The sequence below is a fragment of the Tympanuchus pallidicinctus genome, unplaced genomic scaffold (genome assembly GCF_026119805.1).
Source record: "Tympanuchus pallidicinctus isolate F22 unplaced genomic scaffold, pur_lepc_1.0 scaffold11, whole genome shotgun sequence".
NCBI classification, from domain to species: domain Eukaryota; kingdom Metazoa; phylum Chordata; class Aves; order Galliformes; family Phasianidae; genus Tympanuchus; species Tympanuchus pallidicinctus.
Genome location: NW_026294627.1, coordinates 19,999,810 through 20,024,665, shown reverse-complemented (window position 1 = coordinate 20,024,665; position 24,856 = coordinate 19,999,810). Strand labels below are relative to the sequence as shown.

General features: G+C 41.3%; 1 protein-coding gene across 3 annotated transcripts in view; it reads left to right on the top strand.

Moving 5' to 3' along the window:
- Nucleotides 1-24,856, top strand: part of STARD13 (StAR related lipid transfer domain containing 13) — a 297,110-nt gene that overhangs the window by 43,896 nt on the left and 228,358 nt on the right. For all 3 annotated transcript variants that reach the window (XM_052671001.1, XM_052671003.1, XM_052671002.1), the window contains exon 2: nt 3,450-4,359. In XM_052671001.1, coding sequence (XP_052526961.1) covers nt 3,622-4,359 — 738 coding nt within the window. In that variant the 5' untranslated portion in view covers nt 3,450-3,621. The remainder of the gene's footprint in view (nt 1-3,449; nt 4,360-24,856) is intronic.

Below are 24,856 nucleotides of genomic sequence, written 5' to 3'. Positions count from 1 at the left end.
CAATAACCCTATGAAATAAAGCATAGTAATTTCCCCAGAAAGCAATTCTCCTGGTAGTAACTCAAGAAAATATAAGTGAGTAAAATTCTCCTATTTCGTGCTTAGCCTAATATGTGTTTTTTGTTTTAAGTTTGTGCAAAACTTGGTGGTTTAATACACATTTTGGTTGTCTAGGCAAAGGAGATTCAAGCCAGTGGAGGGTGATACACAGAAATTTAGCTGTGCATCTGCACAGATACCTTCTCTCTTACCAGACCACAAGGAAACTTTCCTTCCACATCACTGCACTATCTGTACCTCAGATCTGTATTAATCCATTGCTGACTTGTAAGAAGCTTTCCTTAGAAAACAAAGTTCCATTTCTGTGTCAAATGCATGTGTATAGAAAGCTGAAGTTGATTATCACACTCAGATACAAATTTCATATTTTACTTTAAAAAATCCCATATTGCTTTTTTTTGTGTGTGTTCTTCCTTAGGCTGTTTTGGAGTCAGTTTTAGTAGAACAGTTTGCTGTGGTAGTTCCTACACTGCTCTTCCTACTTAGAAAAAGCACCAATACGCCCAAGAGATTTTTGTTACTCAGCATCTGATCCTAGCAGCAGGAGGTCGCTGCTGGTACAGCTAATGCTACAGTATATACTGAGAATCACATTGCATATGAAATAACTTCCCTACTTATGAAGACCTTTTTCAGAAAGATTGTTATTTTTCAGAACTTTTAAGTGCATGCATTCATACTTCTGGTGGTCATTATATTATTTTGGAGGTCTGTGTTACGGGCCTTTTATGACATGTACAGATTTAGCTCTGAATGCGTAAGCCTCTCTACGTTATACATTTTGGTATGGGCAGGATTTCCAACCCACAGTTCTGCCAAAAACATTCAGTTTTTAGGAGCTTTAAAGGTCTATTTTTTTATTTTTATAAAATGCAGAATCTGATGTTTTGTAGAAGGGTGCTTTTTTTGCCCATCTCTCCTAGCTCCAGTAAAGAAAGATGTTCCAAGGATGTATGGGTAAACTCTTTTATCATTTTCTCTTCATAGATTCCTTGCCACACTTGCACAAAACCCATCTGCTCCTGCATGCTTTCTTTGTCCCAGTCTCACTGCGAGAAAGAGACAAATAAAGAGTCCAAGGCAGGAAGCGACCCTGATAAAAGGAAAATCTTTGTCACGCCTTTCGTAATTAAACTGTAGAATCTAGAGCTTCACACCACATCCTTGAAAACTGGAAATCACTTGAGAGAAAGAATTTCATGAAATGTAAAATGAAGCTGGGAGTTTGCTTTTGCTGCTATATTATTCAGTGATAACAGCAAGTACAGTTTTTTTTTCAGGGATTATAATTCATGTTTTGGAGTTTAAAGCACCATAAAGTAGTAGAAATAAAAAGTAATCTCAAAGCTCTTTTGATGCCTTCTGGGTTGTCTTCTTGAATAGCAGCATCTCCTTTCTTGTTTCTGGCTCTGAGAGTGGGAATGTGGGTGCTGGCAGTATGCCTTCCAGCAGGATAGAGCTGCCAGGGGGCTGAAGAGCAGCAGTAATGGCTTAGATAATCGTCAGTAGTCACCTAGATGGCAGAAGGCTTTCTCATGTGCCTAAAATAGCTTGTGAAAGGTTAGTTACCCCAGGCATTCCTACAAAGGGTGTCTACTTTTTCAAAGGCATTGTACTCAGTTCATGTAGCACTAGGGAGAAAGAAGCAAGAGCGTTCAGTGCTTCTGAAAGTGAAGTCACCTCTATTTAGATGACCTTCTTGAAGCTTCTGAGAAAATAAGCGTTCCAATGCACTTTTGTCATTTACATGTAGACATTACAGTCTGCTATTATTGTGCAAAAAAAAAAAAGACATGGGGAGAAATTCTTCTTGGGAGGTATTTAGACTGGATATAAGGAAGAAGTTTTTTACAGTACGGGTGGTGAGGCACTGGCACAGGTTGTCCAGAGATGTGGAGGATGCCCTGTCCCTGGAGACACGGTCAGGCTGTATCGAGCTCTGAGCAACCTGATCAAGCTGAAGGTGTCCCTGCTCATCACAGGGCATTTGGTCCAGATGACATGTAAAGGTCCCTTCTTCTTGCCTTTATCTGCCCATCTAAAAGTTGTGTGAGTTGTGCAAGCATTCTGTCTATCTCTCCTTTATAGTTTGGAAAAGAGGTTCATGCTAAGAGGGAGACTATGTTAAAATATGCATTTACTTTCAGGAAGCATTTTCCTCCCTGTACTGACTCCAGCAGGAGGCCAGTCAGCTAACAATAATGTCTGACTTTTCATAGCTAACAATCACTGAGAGGAATGCTTTTCTAAATTGTGCATACCAGCATGTTTGCACCTTTTACAACCAAAGAGCAAATAGCAATGCTAATACACGACAAATCCAAATTTACTATATACACACAATATTATTTCTGTTACTCAAAGTATGCCTATAAAACTGAAATATGTACTAACCAGCAATAAAATCTGCCTAGCTAGTACACCTTACTTAGCTTATGGCACATGCAGTTTGGCACATGCAGTGATAGGCATGTCACATGCCAGCATCTTGCTCTGCTTGCTTCCCACTCTGACAATCACAGAGCTGCCTTCTGACAAGTCTTCCCAGCAGTGACAGGCTTGCCACACACATCGAAGGCGTAAGTTTCTCTTCTTGTTTTGAAAAGCTTCTGTCCTCCTTGGCTGTCTCACAGATGGAGTACTGAAACAATCATTAAAATAAATACTATCGATATTCAATCTGTCACAAAAAAGTACATTACATATATGAGTGAATGTAAGCTATGTAAGCGATGCAAGATGGGTCCCTCGGCTGCTCCTCTTACCGTGTTGGAGGCCCACGCACGTGCTGTGAGTCCAGAAGTCAGGATTGATTTAAACCAGACGTGGCGAGCTCTGTTGTAGAACTGAAGTTCTGTATTTTGAGCCTTCTCTTTTTGCTGTGCAAATTTACTGGAAGTGGACAGGTGCTGTGCTGGAGAAGCTGAGCAACAGAAGATCCCACCCTTATTGAAACGTTCTTTATTTTCTGTCAGATGCTTTGCCTCCTTTTTCTTCCTTGTGACATTTCAGTAGCTTTATCAGAACGGTGTAGAAGTTCTCAATAATTGAACAGATGGTAAAAATGAAGTGAATAGAGGCAAGTTTTGATAACAAGCATATATCACCAGATTAGTGATTTTGATCCATTCTGTCAATAATCATTGTAAAGTCAGTATTTAAAAAAAAACATTTCTGCATTTTCTAATTCTTTCCTGGTCTCTAGGGTAAGCAAGTCAGAGTTCTGATATTTAAGTTCATTGAATCTGCATACATCAAATGTTTCTCAAGAGAGCCATAGGTAAATTTGATACAGGAATGTCACATTTTAGGATCACTGCTGCTGATGCATTCCGTTGCAAGCAAGGTCCTATCAATAATTTTTTTTCTTATTTCTTTTTAATTTCCAGGAACAGAGAGGCTTCAGATGATTGGTATAAGAATCCAGGCATTAATAATGATTATTTGATCATGGTTTTGGAATAATAATAAGATATTTCCTGTCTGTGTATGTGGAGTGATGTTTCTAAAGAAAACCAAGAATGGAGTCATTTTGATCTCTGATGGGTGAAACTCACTGGAATGGAAACCAACATCTATGCAGCAAACCAAGGCTCGCCATGTTTTACATCTGCCAAGTGCCTGGGGACTCCAAAGGGAGCAAAGTATGAAGAATACCAAAGAAACACAGAAGAACAGAAAAGTCCATCTGAATTTCAGGATGTTTTACTGGAACCTGAGATGAGTTTGCTGTCTGTGTCATCCATATTAGACCACAATGAGACATCCTTGCAACCTGGTGGGACTACAGTGTCTGTTAGTGCCACCAAGCAATCTGAAGCAGAGCAGCTCTGTGAAGAATTACTGTGTTCTGCAAGGCACAAGTCAAAGCAAGAAGCTTTATACTTTACTTCACACACAGAATGGCCACCCCTTGTAGGAGAAAATCCATCCAAGAAGCCAGAAAGGAGTCATGAGATCAGAGTCATAAGACACAAGCCAAGTGCTATCACGTTTTCTGATTTTGAATTTTTATCACATGAAGCGAATACTAAACTCCATATTTCTGAGGCAGGAGAAGACGACTTTTCATATGAAGAGGAAGAAGCAGATGGCAGAGGTGATGATGATCTGTTTACAGAACTGCCACTGTATGAGGCATTTTTCAATGGCCTTCACAGAACGGATGTTTTCCCAAGAAAGCAAGCTAAATGTGAACTTACTGAGTGTCCACACATCTGTCATTTAGAAGAGTGTGACGCTAATTCCAAAATGGAATTGAAGGACCATGACAAGGAGGAAAAACACACGGAGCTGGAGGTAACAGAAGCTATTGTTTTGTTCCAAGTGTGTTTTAAATAAGTGGTATAATTTAAGCTTTGCCACAGGAGAACTGACACACATTGTTATAAGCAGTGATAAACAGTTTTAATTACATAATTAAGAATATAAACCTACAGTAATATACAAAACATTAAAAATATAATGCTGGGCTTTTCCCTTAGACAAATCAGTTTCATCAGACTGACCTCATTTCCATCAGACAGAACTTCAAACTTGAGTTTTCCATTTTCTATTGTAATAGGAACATTGGCTCAGTTTCCCATGGTCCTCAATGATCATGTATTATACTACATACAGCATATATGCCTAGCTATTCTCTAAGTCTGCTGACTGTTCCAACAAGATTGAGCAGAGTCTATTTCCTAATGCTAAATAATGGCCTTTTTTAGAGTAGAGGAACTGTAGCACTACTCTTCCCAACTTACAGCACTGCTTCTACTAAATAGGAATATTTTCTTTTTTCATATTTGATTACAGGAACATGGAGGACAGGTGACAAACGGGTCTATCATAAAATAAGGAGTGGTTTATTTGTGTCTTTAGTGGTGCACATCATGAAAAACCAATGTCCAAAACAAAAACAAAGAAGATTTAGGACAAAATGGAAAATGTTCTGTAAGGAGAATCATCCAACTATAACTTTCCTTTAAAAAAGACTGGAGTAGATTACTTGTGTCTTTTGGAACTGGAAGAACAGCAGTTTTCCAAGAGAATAAGCGAGGCTTTCCTCCCAGCTGATGGCAAACCAAATGCCTGGACCTAATCATGTTTATCACTGTAGTTCAGTTCTAGTACAAAAATATGAAGTTATTCCAAACGCTGGGGAAAACAAACTCTTAAAATTCCAGTGTTCCTGAAATGGCAGCACAAATTAATGTTGAACCGCAGGTCAGTCATACCTTTCCTTCTTTTTCCTCTTTCTCTATACCTCTCCTCTTCCTCCTTCTTTTTGAAATTATTTTCAATGCAGAAAGTCTTTATGCCCTGAAATTTAGGCTGGAGCTCTTTTCTTTTAACCAGTGTCACTTATTTTTCTCTGTCTTCAGTTTATCTTCTTTACTTCTAGCACTTACTAGAAGAGTTAGAGTTGCTTCATTGATTTCTGACCAAAACAAAGGAAGAAGAATTGGAACTAAAATGCCCAAGTTAACATCAAGATTACAGTATATAATGCTTAGTTACTTCTTTCCTTTAATATAATCTTTCTTCAGTTTCGGGTGAATAATTCTGACCTAAAATGAGTGGGAGATTTCTGGTTATATTTCACGCTGATCGCAGTGTAATCAGGAAACCCATCAGCTCACAGAGAAAGAAGCCAGATTTTCAGTCTTCTCAGCAGCTAATATTAGAAAACCAAGGCCCCAAAGTGGTTCCAAAGCAGTGCATCTTTTGATGCAACACTGACCCTGAAACATTCTCGTGACACACATCTTATTAAATAATTGGATTGTTCCGCCACCCTAAGCCAAGGCTTGCTTCCTCATTTATGCGGGAAGAGTGATCCCAACATTCCCATTAATATAAATAAACATCAAAATGCATGCACAACACCCCTTGGATTCTGTTTACTGAAGGTCATCCCCATAGATAAAAGAGAAAGAACGGGTGCCGTTGCCATTTAGTTTACTTCATGTCTGTGCCATTAAATAAACTCAAGGATGCAGTTTGTAGTGCAAAATAATGGATTATAAATTGCCTGACAAGCGTTTGAAATTACCTACTAAATCTCTGAGAATGTGTCAAAACATTTCAGAAACTGTACGGATGCAGTGATGCAGTCCTGGTTTTGATTTTTTTTTTTCCCTATGTAAATAAGCATGTATCATCCTCAAAAAGCCTCCAAGAATTAAAAAAAAAAAAAAGGATTATCTTGTCTCTAAAATTCTAGCAGCGGTCATGCATTACTGCTCAGACTAAAAGCCCCCCCGTGACTTCGGTTTAAACCCATGCTCAGCAAATATGTGTCATCACATTATTTATTTCTGCTGTGTAGAGATGGGGCTGTTGGAGAAATGTCTTTCTGCTGGAAAGAAAATGAAATAGATGGCAAGGGGTAAAAAAAACATTGTCAAAAGCAGCCTTTACTGCTAAGTCTCAGGCCTAAAAATAGTAGGACAAACCTGTTTGGCTGTAGATCCATGCTTTCACCTTGGCCAATACCTGGCTGAATCCTTGCTGCTAGAGCTCACAGTGAAACAGTGATAAAATCGACCCTGCAGGGGCATTCCTAGATAAATGCACTTGTCCCCAGTGCAGAGGGATGCACTGCTGCACATCTCCCATTCTGGGGTGAGCAGTGGGAAAGGGCTGTGTCCTGCTGCAGCCAGGGAGCACGGTCCAATGCAGGCACTGACAGTGAGCAAGTTGGTGTCTGAATCTGCCATTATACCCTTGCTACATGCATTTGTGTGGCAATTCTTCTTTCATTCAAACTAGTAAGCAGAGAAAAGTCTCAGAGTATGCTAAACAGTAAATAAGAACAATAAAGATAGAGAAAGTACAACTTATCCATGCTGCCAGTGCTCTTACAAGGAGAAGAAACATTGCTGAGAGGAATTCACACAATGGTGGTCATGAATAATGCTCTTTATTTTTGTCCAGAGGCATACAGAATCTGCCTGTTCTGCATGGCCCCAGACAGATGACATTTCTGTTCAGTTTGTGAATGCACTGGGGTCTCCGTATCTCCACCCTTAGACCAGTCCCATGTAAACTTCCCGTGTTTCTTCATCACATTTGGCAGCTGCTCCTTTTCAGAAATCCGTAACCAGTGGCATATTTCAAGCCCAAATAGACTTCTGAAGTGAAAAGTAACATTTATTTCAAGTGGGGGAGCAAAATTTTGAAGGTTTAAAAACAAGTCTACTGTGAGTACTCATTTGTGTTATTTCTCATTTTTGGTTGGCGATTTAGGTAAGATCACTCCTAGCACAGCACTGTAGGGATTCTGACTTCCTCTCTGTTTTGAATGGTAACTTTCTCACATCTCTCATGTCCTGGCATTATTTAGTTTTATGAGGATTTTTTCTCAGCAACTGTGATGACCTGAGCCTTTCTTCCTTGATGGCTTTCCTTCAAGCCTTCACATTAAACTATATGCACTCCTTTTCCACGTAACCAGCTCAGTGTGCAGTGGAAATAGAATACGTAGAAGCTTCTCAAACATAGCATTTATGCTGCCATTTCTTCTAGCTGTACTGAGCAGGGCCCAGCTGATAGCCACATTTAAGCAGGAACTACTGTGTAACTTCATCAGTGATCTTACCCTATTTCCACATCATCTCGAAACAAAGTGTGTTAATTTTGGGATAAGCATTTCCTTCAAGGCAAAATTGAAGATATTTAACTGGTATTAGGAAAAAAAAAAAGAAAAGGATTATGAGATCATACTCTTGACAAAGTAAATTATTGCAGATCTTCCCTCTTCTCAGGGATCATAAATCCTGCTACAGTTGGCTGCTGCAGAGGTGTGAGAATTGTCTTACAAATATGGTAGAAAGCTGGAAACCCTCTCTGGGTCAGTTTCAAAGCATCTCTTGGGTAGACCACATTAGCTGTTTTAACAGTCAAACACAGGTTTCTGTCCCTGCTGATATTACTTTGGCCACCTACTGGAGTTGTCACAGCTTCCTCTATTGTACCAGAGAGAGCAGGAAGTAAGCCAGAAAGCCCGAGTGCTGGAAAGGAGCATCTGGAGCTGACCAGGAGGATTTGCTAGGAGCTCCAGCAAGCCCTTTTGAGCATCTCTCCCAACTGGACATTCAGGGTTCTCCAAATGTGTCCTCCTCTTGAGGCTGCTTCTTGATGGAAAAAGGTCACCTCTGAGATGTATGTGGTGGGGAAGATGGGGAATTAAGTGGTGGGAAGGGCTGTCTGTTTGGGTTCAGTTGCTTCCCAGGATGATGTTTGTCCATTTTTGTCTGCAAATGGATTTGTGACAGGAAGATGGATGATCTGTTCTTCCAGTTTCTCTTCCTTTGATGATTCACTTATTGTCATTAATTTGCTTTTTCCATCCTTGTGCTACAATTAGGTAAATTTTATTCTCATTATACAGTCTTTACTGAATGACAAGTTTGACAATCACTGTATAAGCTTAGACCACAAGAGTTCAGATTCAGATTCAGGCTGGAATAATTTGCTGACCTGTAATGTGGAAGTTTACATGATATCTGTCTGACATTTTGTCTAATTCTGGTTCATGTTGTCATTCTCAATTTCACAAATACCAGAAATTAACCAAAGAGAAACAGGACAAGAAGATAAATAGATACGGACATGTAAGAGGAGATAAATCCTCAAGAATTTATCCAAAGCCACAGTTTTTTAAATTAATTAGCTTATAAGTGTTTTAATCTAGTAATCATATCCAGTGAGAAAGGTATCAGAACACTGTAAGTCTTTGACAATGAATTTACTTCATTTGAATTAGATTGAGATAATTAAATTTAAGTGATCAAATCAAAGCAGCAGTCAAGCTTACAACTTACAATCAGTAATGGGCCTGCCAAAGTAAGCTTGCATTTGGATGACTTAAGTTCTGCTGAATCCTTATGCCTCGTGCATTCCTGCTCACTGACTTGTTTGGCCACTCTGAAGTACTTTTCTGAGAGGTACTTTCCTGTTTTCATTAATGAGGCTCAGGAATATTGGTGGAATTTAAGGTATCTTAAAATCGCGCTGCAATAGTCTCTTCTTTAATACAGTTGTATAAGAGCAAAAAAAAAACTAGTAAAGAACATAGTAGAGTAAAGCACAAATTCCTTATCCAGTTCCTCCCATACTTTGGAGGTTTGTTCTTCTTTTTACCCTATCAAACTGAAACTTCAAAACTAGAGGAGGAGAATGGTTACAAACTTGTGATGACTGTTAGCATTATCTCCCTTTTGTTCATCTAATGCAGACGTGGGACATCCACCCAGGTAGGAAAGCTGAGTGCCAAATTAACAGTGACCAGGGAAAGCAGAGAGCGGGTTAAGGGGAAGAAAATGAGAATGGACTTGTTGTGGTAGTAGTGATGTATCTCTGTACAGTCACATTTCCTTTGTGTGCTTGGGAGATTTGGGCTTTGTGCACTCTCTAGAGCAGACAGGCAGGAGTGTTTGTTGAACCTGCAGAGTTTTCTAGCATTTATACTTGTTTTCTGCTTGTGTTGGGAGGGAGTTGGAGAAACGCTGATTATTTTAGCAATGATGCATTATTACTATCTGTCAGTAAATAAACACAATCATCTCTTAATTATAATGTCAGGTAAGTGCTAGCTTAGAAAGGGTCTCCGGTTATTAATTTAAAAGAAACAGTCTATTAATTTCACAAATTTGAGATACTAATGACCAACACAGCATTTGTACAAAGTACATTTCTCTCTAATCCCACTACTCTTAATAATGTAACAATTTTCCATGAGGACAGGACATTTCTTTCGTCTTACTTTTTATTACAGTTGGAGACAGCTGTAAGTTCAAACATACATCTTACTAATGTGGAAATATGTTGTGTGGCTATTTCTACTACAAAATTACAGGAATCTTGGAACAAAATTTGGGGAATTCTTGCTTTTGCCTGTTCATAAGTATTTATGCATGTTTTATATTCATCTTTAAAACTTCAGGATAACAAATAGTTAACAAAAACAATGTTTTATACTAAAGGAAAAAATAATTACCAAAGATACCTGAGGTGATTTTTTTCAGATTGTCAATCCTTTATTTGCTGCGTATTGAAGTACTCCTTAATCATGCAGCCACCTCAGGAAAACAGCTCATCAGAAAACATCAAGAGGATTTTCTTACTGCTGCACTAAGCTCATAAAGTAAAAGAGATGCATTCAGCATTCTCCTTTACAAATATTTGAAAATATCTGGAATCTGTGCAATGTGTGACCATCTGAGTGTCCCATCTGTGTCCACAGCAGTAGAGCAAAAGTCAACAGAAAATCAGCTCTATCTAAGTCAGGGCATGGGTGATCAACATTCCTCTGCCAGAGTACGGGGACAGGCGCTGTGAGAGTTGCAGACGGGGTCTCAGGTGGGAGGAACCAAAGGAAACATGTACAAATCTGTTCTTCTGTGTACCACTGAATTGTAGGTGTTCCTTCAAAATGCAGATGGAGATTCCAGATAAACCTCGGGATGGGCAATAAGCAGAACAACTTATAAAAGTGGAAACAAAAGGTGAGGGAATGGGTTGGGTTTCATTTTCAAGCACATTTGGCAGATAGGTGAGGATTTTGAGAAGTTGCGGATGTTTCTGAAGTCCAGAGTAAGAATGCACTATAGCAAAAAAAAAAAAAAAAGCATAGCCAAATATACATCTTTGAGAATTTCATATCCAAATATGGGAACGTTCTTGGGCAGGAGTAAGAAAAGTGAATTACAAATTTCCTCACATTCACAAATGTTTGGGAACTTCCAAAGCCTGGATAACACATACCTGGTTAATAAAATCAGCAGTCGTCTAGTGCTATACCATCTCTGTGTGAAATGCCAATTAAATGCTTGTTGTTGCAAAAGACCAATGTCCTGGGTACTGCTGGAACAGAAACTCCATCATATATTTTCCCAAGCCCAGAGATCTATCATCATTTTGGTAATGTCACATATTCAGCTATTACATAGCCAGCTATGTATGCTAACGCTGAGGTGCAGACTTGAAAAAAATTCAGAGGAACTTAAAAACAAAAAATTAAAATGTAGTGGACTTCATAGAATTTTTAGGGTGATGGATCTGAGATTTCATTTTATGACATACTTGGCCTATAGAAATTATTTTCCATAGGAGAGGTTATTTTCCATAGGAGAGAATGTCTTCATTCTCAAGATATTACTTAACAATCATTCCAACTATTGAATATTTTAAATTGCAGTAAAAATGGAAATAGACTGTTCCTACCTATCCAAGATTCCTGGACAATGAGTGCATCATCAAAAAAGTTTTGCCTAGTTTTGAATTATGTCAGAACTAAGACTTTGCAATCCAGCCCCAAGGAAAACTCACCTGAATCCATTTGGAATCCAGAAATTCAAAGGACAGGACATTGTGGCCATTTTCTGCATTTGAATCATTTTTCTTCCAGAAACTACCTTCAGTGAAATCTCATTAAACTGTTGGACTGTGTTATTCACCTCTCTCTGCAGGGAGATTCTGCAGTATCTAAAATTCTCATTTAGACTTTCAATGCAACATTTCAGAAATTGAGTCTGGAATGAGAAATGAGCAGATGTGACATTAAGAGATGTGATTTAGTGATGGGACTTTATAGGTCAAGTTGATGATCCTGATGTGGTGATCCTGAAGGTCTTTTCCAGCTTAACTGAGTCTGTGATACTTTGTTCAGTGCCAAAGATTGAACAGCTTATATATGATGAGTATTCAGAAAAAAAAGTTGTCTGGCCTTAGTCTGATCTTTGTAATGATGTATTCAGTACTGTGCTATATAATCTACTATAAATTTTGCAGTATTTATTTATTATTCCTATTTAAACTGTATAATGGTGAAATTTAAGTGATTGCCATGAGGATTTCACAAAAGCCCTTGCAGTTTGCTTATAGGCACTGACTGACTTGAAATAAAATGTCAAAAGAACTGCTAAACTTGCCAAATAGTAACAGAATATTGTAGAATCATAGGATCATAGAATTGCTCAGGTTGGAAAAGACCTTCAAGATCATTGAGTCCAACCACCACCTAACCGTCCTACCCTAACTAACAACCCTCTGCTAAATCATGTCCCTGAGCACCACATCCAAATGGTTTTTAAACACATCCAGGGATGGTGACTCAACCACCTCCCTGGGCAGCCTATGCCAGTGCTTAACAATCCTTTCTGTAAAGAAGTGTTTCCTGATATCCAACCTAAACTTACCTTGGTGTAACTTGAGGCCATTTCCCCTCATCCTGTCACCTGTCACCAGTGAGAAGAGACCAACCCGCTCTCACTGTAAGAACCTTTCAGATATCGGAAGAGAGCAATGCCACTGGCCTTCTTGGCCACCTGGGCACACTGCTGGCTCATATTCAGCCAATTGTCCATCAGTGCATCAAAGTCCCTTTCCATCAGGCAGTTTTCCAACCACTCCTCCCCCTGTAGGGATAGGGAATATAAAACTGTGACTTGTACTTATATCATTTTGTAATACATACAGCATATGCAGGGACCAAGAACAAAGTATGTAAGGCCAATCACTAGAAGAAAGAATAAACAGACCAGCCCAGATAGTAATAGGAAGTTAGCAACAAGATGTTTTTTATGAACAGCATGCCTGGCCAAGGTCAGTGCCTGCCTGTCCTGAGTGTGCAGCTAAGCAACCACGCTCAGAGCTCACTCAAGCTGTACTTCTATCTGCTGTGTGATCTCGATTTACTAAAACAATACAAGTGACTGGTACATTAGATACATGGAAGAAGATTGCTTTCAAAAGGTAAAAGATGATTAAACAAAACAAACAAGCAAACAGACAAACAAAAAAGATTCCTTCTAGAATGCAAAAATATTCTATAGACCATGTTTATTTGAAATTCTATTATGTAACTCTCACACAATTGATTTATGAATGCGTGATCTCTGCTGCACAGAACACAAAATGGAGGCTTTCAGGATGTATCTGAGCCTTGCAAGGACTCAACAGTTTTATTCTTATCTTCATGGATAAATAATCCCACCGAGGAAAAGAGAAAAATGGCTAAAATAGAGAAATGGATTAAAAAGCCCCAGTGGGAAACTCCCAGTGTTCCAAACATGCAGGTCCAGACCCCGTTGTTTGTGAAGTAATGGCAGAAGGGTGCTATACGGGTCCAAAAAATGTTTTTCGCAGACTCAATGAATTGCAGGGGTTGGAAGGGACCTCTGGAGCTCACCGAGTCCAACCCCCTTGTTAAAGCAGGGCCCTTACAATCAGTCACACAGGTAGACATCCAGACAGGTCTTGAATATCTCCATAGAAGGAGACTGCATGAGCTCTCTGTGCAACCCATTCCAGTGTTCTATCACTCTTAGCGTTAGGAATTTCTTCCACATATTAATATGGAACTGCCTGTGTTCAAGTTTTAGGCCATTGCTCCTTGTCCTATTGCTGTGCACCACTGAGAAGAGCCTGGCCTCATCCATTTACCTCCCACTTCCCTTTAAATATTTATAAACATTAATCATATTCTCCCTCAGTCTTCCTCTCCCCATGCTGAAGAGACACAGGTTGCTCAGCCTTTTCCTCATACAGGAGATCTCCAAGCCCTTCATTATCTTTGTGGCCCTCTGCTGGACTCCTTCCAGGAGATCCCAGTCTTTTTTGAACTGGGGAGCCCAGAAATGGACACAATATTCTAAATGTGGCCTCATCAGGGCACACCAAACTCTTCAGACACGACAAAGCTTCCATGTTGCATATGAATGACAGAAAGCAAACTCTAAAACTGACATTTCAAGACCCTTATATGATTTTTTAAATAATTTATCATGAATAGAAACAACAGTAATAAAAAATTAAACAATAGTAAGAATTGCTATAAGTTTGAATGTGTATGTTTTTACAGTTTTTATCTCAGATCACCTTCTCTTCTCTTCAGAGCTTCCACTTGGTGTAAAGTTCTTGGCATTAAGTGGAAGGCAGATATCTAACACCAAGACAAATCAACTGGACCTTCTGGCATTGTCCATCAAGTGCTACTTTTCTTATTTGGAAGTTATGTTCAAATGCTTGCACATGCCAGAGTGGTCACACAAGCAGCCCAGACCACTCAGTTTAATTCCAATGCAAATTAAAATGTGTGTGTGATTGCAGCAAGTATGAGGTTGAAAACGGAACAAAATGAAGAAGGAAGATGTAGTTGACGCACCAAAGAAAATAAAATCAACCCTAATGATCCAAAAGAATTATCCTAGGTGTAGTAGGGCAAATAAAAGCATTTCATATTGCAAAGGAAGTAATTATTTCTAAAATTGAGCTAACTCTGCCCTAGAATAAAACTCCCCACAGATTCACGGCTCTGTGGGGACAGTGCACAGGAGCCTCCAATAATGTGCTAGGTGTGCTGCAAAGGAACTTGGACAGCTTCACTGGCAAATAAAGGTATTTTCTCCAGAGGAATACTGTCGAAATTAAGCTGTCTTTAAAAATTAATTCTGACAAATATCAAATTTTACAATCAGATGCATTTTAAAACTCAAACTGTGATCCTTCCAGCTAATATTCTGGCACTCTGGGGTACAGCATGAGTGCTAACACAGCACATAAAGACTTCTCAGCAAGGAGAAACCTGAAGATTTCACAGTTCTACATTACTCTGCTTTCTCATAGGAAAATTTTGCTTGGTATTGCTATTATGAAGTCTCCTGAATTTAAAAACAGACTGTTTAGAACTGTTTGAAGTCCATAATTGGAGAAACTAGATGAAATTCTAGCCACCTCAAATAAGATTGGGACTTCCTTGTTTTCATTTATCTGCCTGTTATGTCAGCAGTATTTCCATTAATGCAGTTGATGGGGTTATTTTGCTAAAATCTTTCATACGGACTAAGTACACATGAATACAAAATACCACTGCTGATGATCACTCCATGGAAAGTTTTCTTATCTCTTGCTTTGTAATTCTCATAGTAATTTCAAACCATAGCATTGCTTTTTTTTTTTTTTTTTTTAATAGCAATTACTTTTCCAAATATAGATAAAGCTTACAAAATATTTTAACAACAACAGACAAAATTATTGAAGGGTTTTGCCTATGGTACCATTAAATCATAGAATGGCCTGGGTTGAAAAGGACCACAGAGATCATCTAGTTTCAATCCCACTGCTATGTGCAGGGTCTCCAACCAGGCTGTGGTCCAGAGCCACATCCAGCCTGGCCTTGAATGCCTCCAGGGATGGGGCATCCACAACCTCCTTGGGCAACCTGTTCCAGTGCGCCACCACCCTCTGTGTGAAGAACTTCCTCCTAATATCTAACCTAAATCTCTCCTGTCTTAGTTTAAGTACTTCACAAAGAGCCAAGCGAGTGCAGATTACATGGAAGTTGCTCAAAATATAATGAATATTAGAACTGAAAGTCAGTGGTGGATAGGCTAAGCCTCTGCTTGATAATGCAGTCTCTGAGATAGGCTCTTATGGCTTCACCTGTCTCAGAACAACTCTATTTCTTTTATGTCTTGAAGATTTTGCCAAACTCCTTTAGGTTTGTAGTAGTTGCTCCTGATGCCTCTTCTTAACTTGTTCAGCTAACAAGGGCAGTTGCTGTTTAGTGACCTTCATGCTCTTTAAAAGAAGAGCCTGACAAGCCTGTGAGGCTTTTTGAGCCCTGAGCAACATTCTCCAACCTTTGTGCTATGCAAAAATATTTATATGGTATAACCAATATGTTTACATCCTTTGGGGATACAGAATTTCTTTTCCTCCAAGATCTATGCCTAAGGCAATTAGATGAAAATTTAGAACAAACTGATTTTTGTAAAGTTTTATGTCTTTTAAATGATATCTTTTTCCCCAGATAAAAAGGGCATGCTAAAATCCATAATCACTATTCTGTTTCTCAGTTTATGATTTATAGCAGTAAGTCTCCATAAAGTGCTAGTCCATGAGGAGCAAAATGTGCAAGTCAGCATTTTGCAGTAATTATACAACATTACCACATGCTTCAGAGTTATCTTTTTTTTTAATTCTAGCAACTGTTTACAAATATGAATAGTGAAGTTTCTGAAAGCTATTTTGAACACTTAAACTGTATGTACATCTGTGTTTTTGATCTCTGAAAGAAGACATGTAGTTAGAATTTTGAAAGCTTTCAGCAGATAACTATTAAAATATAAGAAAAAAAACATAGATAAAGTAATAAGGAGTAAAAGAATATTTATGCAAAGACATATGATTGTTCTTCTGCATTAGATAATGATCTTAACTTCAGCATTTAAACTCCACCTCATTCTTTCAGCTTATTTTTGCGTACACCAAGGGGTATTCTTGTCATCTAGAGGAAAGAGCATAAAACTACAGTAAAATATTATCATAGCAGCACTCCCCGTGTTGTGGTTTTTCACATAGGAAAGTAGCAGGAACATATATTTCAGATTAACAAATTGCAAAAAACCAAACTGACAAAAAAGAAAAACTAGAAACACAGAGAGATGACTGGCAAGAAATGTCACTGGTGCGCAAGGACTATATAAGACTACCTGTAAGGCAGTGTCTCTCCAGGGTTGGAAGGTTTACCTAATTCAGTGATGGAGAGGTGAAACCTGGGTGTCTTAGTTTCAGCTGAGATGGATTTTTTCTTCAGAGTTGCTGGTATGATGCTACATATTGGTTCTAGGAGAAGAACAATGTTGGTAACACAGTGATGTTTATCGTTGCTGTTAAGCAGTGTTGTATAGAGCCAAGGCCATTTTCAGGGAAGGGCCCAAGGTGCTGGGAGAGAACAGAATGAGGAAAGCTGCCTTGCACTGGCCAAAGGGATATTCCATACCATATGACATTGCATGGAAGGAGTTTTGAAGGGGATGGGAGTTCCTCTGGCTCTCTTCCACTGCTGGGGGCAAGCTGGGCATTGGTCAGGGGATGGTGAGCAATTGCTTGTGCATCACTTGTTATATATATTCATATATATTTATAGTCATAACTGTTATCCGTTTCCTTTGCTGTATCTTACTAAATAGTTTTATCTCAACCCGTGAGTTCTACCTTCTTTTTTTTTCCAATTCTCTTCTCCATCCTACTGGGAAGGGGGGAAATGAGCCAACGACTTAGTAATGCTTAGCCACCTGCCAGCTTAAACCACAACACTAGGCAATTAATTTTCATTTAAAACAGATATTTAAGCATCTGATCATCAATACAGTCTGTTAGGCCTCTTTTTCTCACAGTCTCATTTCCTTCCCAGACAAACTGGGGATGTGGGTGGAGGACAAGAAGGAGTAGGACAAGGAGGAGTAGGAGTGGAAATGTTGCACGTCTTAATATTGAGTTTGGGCACAAGCAACGTATTATCTGGATCTGAGTGCTAGGGAATGTATCCTGTTTCCACATTATAGAATAAAAGCAGTCTGTCAAATCAAACACATGAAGTCCTTATACAGTCAGAGGAAAAGACACCGGTGTCTTTGAAGACCTCCAGAGGGAGATCCCATCTGACTAAGTGCAGGCATTTAAAAGGCATCAACAATGAAAGGAAAAATGTACCTCTTTACTCCTCTCACTCACTTCTGAAGATTTACACATGATTTATTTGTTGCTGTGATCAGTGTCTTTATGTCATTTTGGCAAGCTTCTTGTAATTGAAATGCTGCAACACAGGAACCATCTCAAAAATATATATATACGAAACATTAAAACAGAACAACATAAATGTACCTTTGATAAACCGGGAAGGTTGACATGGGATGCAACACAACTGTCCAGGAGGGGCAAGAATTTACTTGGCAGCGAGCTGGCTGGGCTTATCAACAGGGCTTTAAATGAAAGCTGCTGGAGGAGGGGGTGTACTGCTGAGTGACAGAGAGCCAGGAAACAGTCACTTTAAGAAGCAGTGGGGGAAAACCTCAGATTTGTCCCTGAGGTTTGTGGGACGGCTCTGCTAGGAAAGTAATGCGTCCAAAAGCCCAGCTGAAGTGCCTCTGTGCCAGTGCACACAATGTGGAAATAAGCAGGAGGAGCTGGAAACCATGGTGCACTTGGAAAACTGTGATCTTGTTTTTATCACATAAACAAGGTGGGATGATTCATATAACTGGAATACCACCACTCAGTTTTTAGAAGGGATAGGCAAGGTAGCAGGGGTGGGAGAGTTGGCCTCTATGTTAAGAAGGATAGATTGCAAGGAGCTCCCTCTGAGAAACAGTCAGGAACAGGAAGAGAGCCTGTGGGTTAGCATTAGGGACCGGATCAATAAAGGGCAGCTGATGTTTAGGGTCTGCTACATGCTGCCTGATCAAAGGAAGCCTGTTGATGAGGCAGGCCTTCTTGCTTCAGCTGCAAGAAGTGTCATGCTCACAGGCCCTCATCCTGATTGGACATTTCAACCACTCAGGGATCTGCCAGGAAAAAAACACAGTGAGCTATTTGAAACCCTATTTCAATTTATTTTATGTGACTGTTCTTAATCCAACCACTCTTTTCCCTGGCTGGCATTCCAGAAGGAACTGACCATATCCATGTCTTGATTCTTGGCCATAAGAGATGAATTTGTAATGAATTTCACTGAATTAATTGAGGTGCTGCAAGAGCAGCTGCACAGGACAAAATGGTAGGTCTTCTCAACCTGCCTCTTTCCAACTTGTAAGACAGAAAGTAACAGCATGTGGAAGGTGATTACAGTGAGAGCGGGGCTGGTCTCTTCTCACTGGTGGCAGGTGACAGGATGAAGGGAAATGGCCTCAAGTTACACCACGATAAGTTTAGGTTGGATATCAGGAAAAACAGAAAGGGCTGTTAAGCACTGGCATAGGCTGCCCAGGGAGGTGGTTGAGTCACCATTTCTGGATGTGTTCAAAAACCGTTTGGATGTGGTGCTCAGGGACATGATTTAGCAGAGGGTTGTTAGAGTTAGGGTAGGATGGTTATAGAATCATAGAATCATAGAATCACCAAGGTTGGAAAAGACCTAAAAGATCATCCAGTCCAACCATTCACCTATTCCCAATAGCTCCCACTAAACCACGTCCCCCAACACAACATCCAGCCTTTCCTTGAACACCCCCAGGCTCGGTGACTCCACCACCTCCCTGGGCAGTCCATTCCAGTGCCTGACCACCCTTTCTGAAAAGTAATACTTCCTCATGTCCAGCCTGAATCTCCCCTGCCGTAGCTTGAAAACATTCCCTCTGGTTGTGGTTGGACTCAGTGATCTTCAAGGTCTTTTCCAATCTGAGCAATTCTATGATTCCATGAGTGATACAAATCATAATGTCATAAAACAAGAACATAAAACAAGCACAATGTCCCCAGTTAATATATATATACATATATATACTCTGTTTCTTGATCAGGGGATTATTGCCATTTGTTAAGGAAAAAATGCCATTAAAATCAAGTGTCTCAGAATAGGAAGTGAAAATGTATTGTATTCCTGTTTCTACAGAATGAATCCAGTCACTTCAAAGTGATCACCAAGGTTATCTCAGAAGAGTAAAGAATTGCTCCCAAGTGTTTTTCAGGTTTAAAATGACCACAGTAGTATTCCACAGTACTAACTGGTTTCCTGTAGCTTCCTGGCTCACCATCCATTCTCCATCCCTCAGTGTTTTTCCACCACCATTCTATTTTCTCCACACTTGGCCACATCTCCTCTATTTCCCTCTGCCCAGGATGTCTCCAGACCTACTGTGACTCTAACAAGAGACAGTGTGTGCTCAGGCTGTAGCTGTTTTTCCACGGCCTGGCCAGTCAGCACTCCTACACTGACCAGCAGCTGCTCAGAAGTGCTTTGGGTTGATACCTCCTCATCTTTAGCTTATAGCAGGCAGTCACTTGAGTCTCTTCTGTCTATCCAGGCAGAAAATGTGATTAAATTTTGAAGTTTGATTTTTCTGATATTTCTTCCAATCTTTCAAACTGACTTGAAACTATCTATCAATATATACATGAAACTGTATGTGAACGTTTCTATTCAAAAGCAGTGAGTGAAATTCTTAAGCGGTTGAACCAGCGCCAAGAACGAATGATGTGACTCTGTCCTCTTATGACAGCAGGTAAAAAAAATAAATTGAAAACAAATAATTAAAGTATAATTATTTTAAGCGTAAGGGTGAGTAGAATATGATGGAAGAAACTCTGAGGAAAAATATAGTTAGCATTTTAATTAAATCTATAAATTCCAATAATGAACATTTAGGAAAGAGTCATTAGAAAAAGGAAAATAAACTAGCCAAGTCTGAAAAAAAAGAAATTAATTAATTAATTAAAGGAACGGATTTATGAAAGCCATTTAAAAATATTTTGACTGATAAGCTCCAGTATGTTTGAGTTTTATTTACCATGGAAGAATATAAATTGGGGGTTTATTTACTATCATCCGTTTTGAGCCAAATGACAAAAGATCACAATTAAAATAAAGATCCCCTGACAGTAGGAGCTGTACTGTGATATTTTTAGGCTTAGCAGCCTTGATTCTCTGTTCTACTAAATTCTCCTCATTGCCATTTGTGTCATGGTGCCAAGGTGGGAGGCTGAGCCTCTAAATCTGGATCTGAAGCTTTGCCAGGCTTCATTGCTGTTAACTGAAGGAACTGTGATTATGACCCGACTTTGGCTTCCAGAATCCAGGATTTCTGTTCTTCCTCCCTCCCTCCTCATCTCCTTTCTGTGCATGCCCCCAAATATAAAAGATTTTGAAGAAGAAATTTTTTGTATTACCAGATCAGAAACTGAGACTCCAGTCTGCCCTGTCAGGCTCATTTTAATATGCCAAACCAAATAAGCAAATCTTAAGTCCTTTTGAAAAGGCTCTATTTAGTCACTCCTTTCTTGATCTATACCGAAACTTAGGAGTCTGATTATTTTTTTATCTCACTTGAAGTAGAGCTCTGTCTTACCACTAGCAAAAGAAAGTAACTATACTAACATAATCTGCACCAAATCAAATGGTTCAAGCAAGCTTCTGATGTCAAATGGAGCACTGCTCCTTTGCCAGCCAGTTGCCTAGATATTAGAATTTGGACAAATTTTATACCTATGATTGTCTGAAATTATTCGTTCAGATGTTGCTATTCATAAAAGAGCATTGAAACCAAAGCACTACAGTCAAATCTCTGATTCAACATAATTTCCTGAAGTTGAGCAAAATCAGTCACAAGCACATCATTGTTATTCTGCCTGTCTGGAGTATTGTGTCCAGGCCTGGAGTCTCTAGCACAAGAGTGATGCAGAGCTACTGGTGTGGGTCTGGAGGAAGACCAGGAGTACAATCAGAGGGTGGAGAACCTGTCCCACAACCACAGGCTGAGGGAGCTGGGCTTGTTGAGACTGCAGAGAAGGATCCCAGGAGATCTCACTGTTACCTTCCAGTACTTGAGCTTAGAAACAGGAAGGAGTCTGATTTTTTACATGCTCTGATAGTGACTGGACAAGGGGTGATGGTTTTAAACTAACAGGGAGGAAATCTAGGTTAGATGTCAGGAGGAAATTCTTTACTCAGAGGGTGGTGAGGCCCCGGCACAGGCTGCCCAGACAGGCTGTGGACACCCCATCCCTGCGGGTTCTCAAGGCCATCACGGATGGGATGCTGGTGGGCAGCTATCCTGCCCACGGCAGAGGGTTGGAGCTCGATGATCTTTAATGTCCCTCCCAACCTGTCATTCTGTGATTACATGATTCTGATGTCTTATTTACAGCAGAAGAGCGGATTGCCTGTGAACAGAGTATTCAGAAAATGTATCCATATAGCTGCTATGTGCTATTACCCATTTTTAGTGCTCGCATGGCAGGAGCAAGCTTTGGACATAGATGGACCTTAGCACCAGCACATATACTGCAGAAATACTTCTGAAGATCACTATTTTGATTAAGTCTCATCTAATCCTGCTGGGATGTTGAGGACAGGCATCAGCAATAGCTCCACCGAGCTCCATATGAAGCAGGTCTCAGTGGGAAACTGGGGCACAGCTCTTTGGAAGAGCCACGTTACGGAGGAGCTTTTTGGCCTTCCCTATCACGGCCAAGGAGAAGGGAGGCTGCTGACAGGGTGAGGCGCGGGCACCCAGGCAAGCCGTCCCGGCTCTTCGCAGCCCCGAGGACGAAGGGGCGGGAGCCGGGCTGCGGCGCTCAGCCTCGCCCCCTGCAGGCACAACTCGGCACTGCCTGCATCCCGGCGCTTATCTGCCTCAGGGCGGCGACGGCTGCCGGGGAGGGGCAGGTAGAGGGCACCGTTTCTCTAGAGGCCCACGGACGAGGGCCGGCCAGCTCCTGGCACACAGCGAAAGGCCCTCGCACGGCCAAACTCTTCTCCCGCCGCCGCCTGAGCGCGACTCCCACCCGGAACGTCAGGGCGCGCTCGCGGACCGCCTCCGCCCGCCGCCGTTGCCGCCGCCCGGCAGGTGGCGCTGCCGCCCCGCGAGCCGACGGCCGCCACCACCCCCCCGGACACGTCACGACAGCGCGTGCGCGCAGCGGCAGGGGCGGGGAGCGGAACAAGAGGAAGCGGGTGGCGCTGCGCGCGCAGCTCGGGGCGCTGGCCGAGGCGGGCCCGCGTCCGGCCCTCTCTCACCTCCCCTCCCCCTCCCCTTCTCCGAGAGCGGGAGCTTCTGGAAAGGGCGGGTTCTGGCTGAGCGCGAGCGGCGGCCATTGTTGGCGGGGAGGGCGGGAAGCCTCTCAGCGGGGCGCGCGGCCCCTCGGCTGCCCGCGGCGCCATTTTGCCTTCACGCAGCCACGGCCGGGGCCGTCCGCGTCTCTCTGCCGCGGGCCGGTGGGCGGCAGCGGCGCTGCCAACACGGTGGCTGAGCGGGGGGGAGGAGGGCTGACCGCTTGCCTGACGGTGCGCCTGGGCACAGCGCCCGAGTAGGACGGCGGGTGGCCTCTGAGCCCTCCCTCCTCGCTACTTTCAGCCCCGCTTCGTCAGGGGGTGCCGACAGCACGGTCTGCTCCGTCATTACTGTTGGGATACAGCTTCCCTGTGCTGTATGGGCGGAGGAAGGAGATCTGTTTTTTTTAAGTATGCTGTAGCAAAACAAGTTGTTCAGAGCTAAATATCGGGGGGGGGGGGGGGCTGAGTGAAATCTGGTGGCCTATGCTTCGTAGTGTTAATAAATTACTTCTTAACTGAAGTGTAGAAAGCAGTTCTTTGTTCTTTCTCTGCAGTGTGGTTTGTGGAGAAGTCTTTGTGCTGCCTGTGAGTGGGTTGGGCCGGAGTGTTGTGTGTGAATGCAGCGGGATGTGGGGCTGCGGAGCTGCTGCTGTGTAGGCAGGCCTGTCCCGAAAGCCACCTCCATCAGGTGACCTTTAAAGGTCCCTTCCAACTCCAGCAATCCTTTCAACTGTACCTGTTGGAAATACACGGGAATTTTCAAGAGTTTCAAGTCACAGATACATACATATTTTTTTAATATGTTGAAATGTAGCAACACAAAACTTAGCAGCAAATCCAAAGATTACATTTGTGCTTGGATAATGTTACGGCCTTGCAGTTAAACATAGGCACCTGGGTGCTGAGTTTCTAGTGGTGATCTAGGAGCTGAGCCTAGCTACATTTGTTGGCCTGCCATTAATGCTCTCCCTTTACTGTTAAATGAATGAAATCAGGTTTGCATCATTTCAGTTCTCTGCTGTTCTTTGTCATAATTAATATTGTTGTTGTTCTCATCACCACGTTTTCAGAGCCATCAGAAATTCTCTTCTGCAAAGCGTTCTTTTGCCTTTCTGTACTCCTTAATTCAAGAGTGTGCCTTAGATTGAGTATTTTTTCCATTAATTTCTGATTTCGTCTTAGAAGCACGTTGTTAACCTGAGTATCTTTTTAGTAGTGGATTGTGAGAACTTTTGGGTAGGGAACAATGCTAAATTTTGCAAAACCACATGAATGCTTGTAAATCTTGGAAAGAGCATCATTTCTACTCTGGTTTTTTTGGGGTGCTTGCACTTAACATCTCAAGTACATTGTGTACATTTACATTTAGAAATTTGACAGATGTTTCTTCATTCTTTTTTGTATTAACCTCCAGAATCTGCTCCAGAGTTCTGCAAGGAAATGTTGACAGTGGTGCTTACAGAAAAACGACTCAGCTCTTGTATTGAATTGCCAAAACAGAGCTGGCCCTGACAGCCAGGGGTTGATTCACAGCTCTCAGTGAACCTTTAATGCCGTCTGTCCAGATGCAGAGCACCATCTTTTGTACAAGTGTGCCCTGATAGTGGACTGATTAGCATGGGTGGTGATCTGTGGAGCAAGTAGACAAACCCTTGTTCAATTCAACTGTTCTGCTAGTTATAGTTACCGTTTTATTACTACTGAACAAGAGCGTGCTTTAACTGCAGCAGCAGCAAGTGAAGTCCGGTGCACACTAGCACCTGTTTCCTGCTGCCCTGCTTGGCAGGTGAGGGGCAGGGCACTCCTTTTGGCTGACGTTGTTGAGGGTGAGTGGTGCTTGCCCTGCCTTGGATCAGAGTGTGCCATGCAGCGGCATGTTTGCTCAGGCTCCAGCTCTGTGCTTCCATGCTGCAGTTAAGCCTGTTGGAGTGTTGTGGTTTAACCCAGCGGATGGCTAAGCACAACACAGTCTTTCACTCACTCCCCCACCTCCCAGTGGGATGGGACAGAGAATGGAAAAAAGGTAGAAGTCATGGATTGAGATAAAACTATTTACAGAGATAGAGAAAAGGAAAAGGATAACAGTTATGAGTATAAATACATATATATGTGAATGGATATAAGAAGTGATGCACATGCTCACCATTCCCCAAACAATGCCCACCCTGCAGAAGTGGAAGATAAACTCCCACCCCCTTCAAAACTACTGCTTGATTTCATCTAGTATAGAATATCCCTTTGGCCAGATTAAGT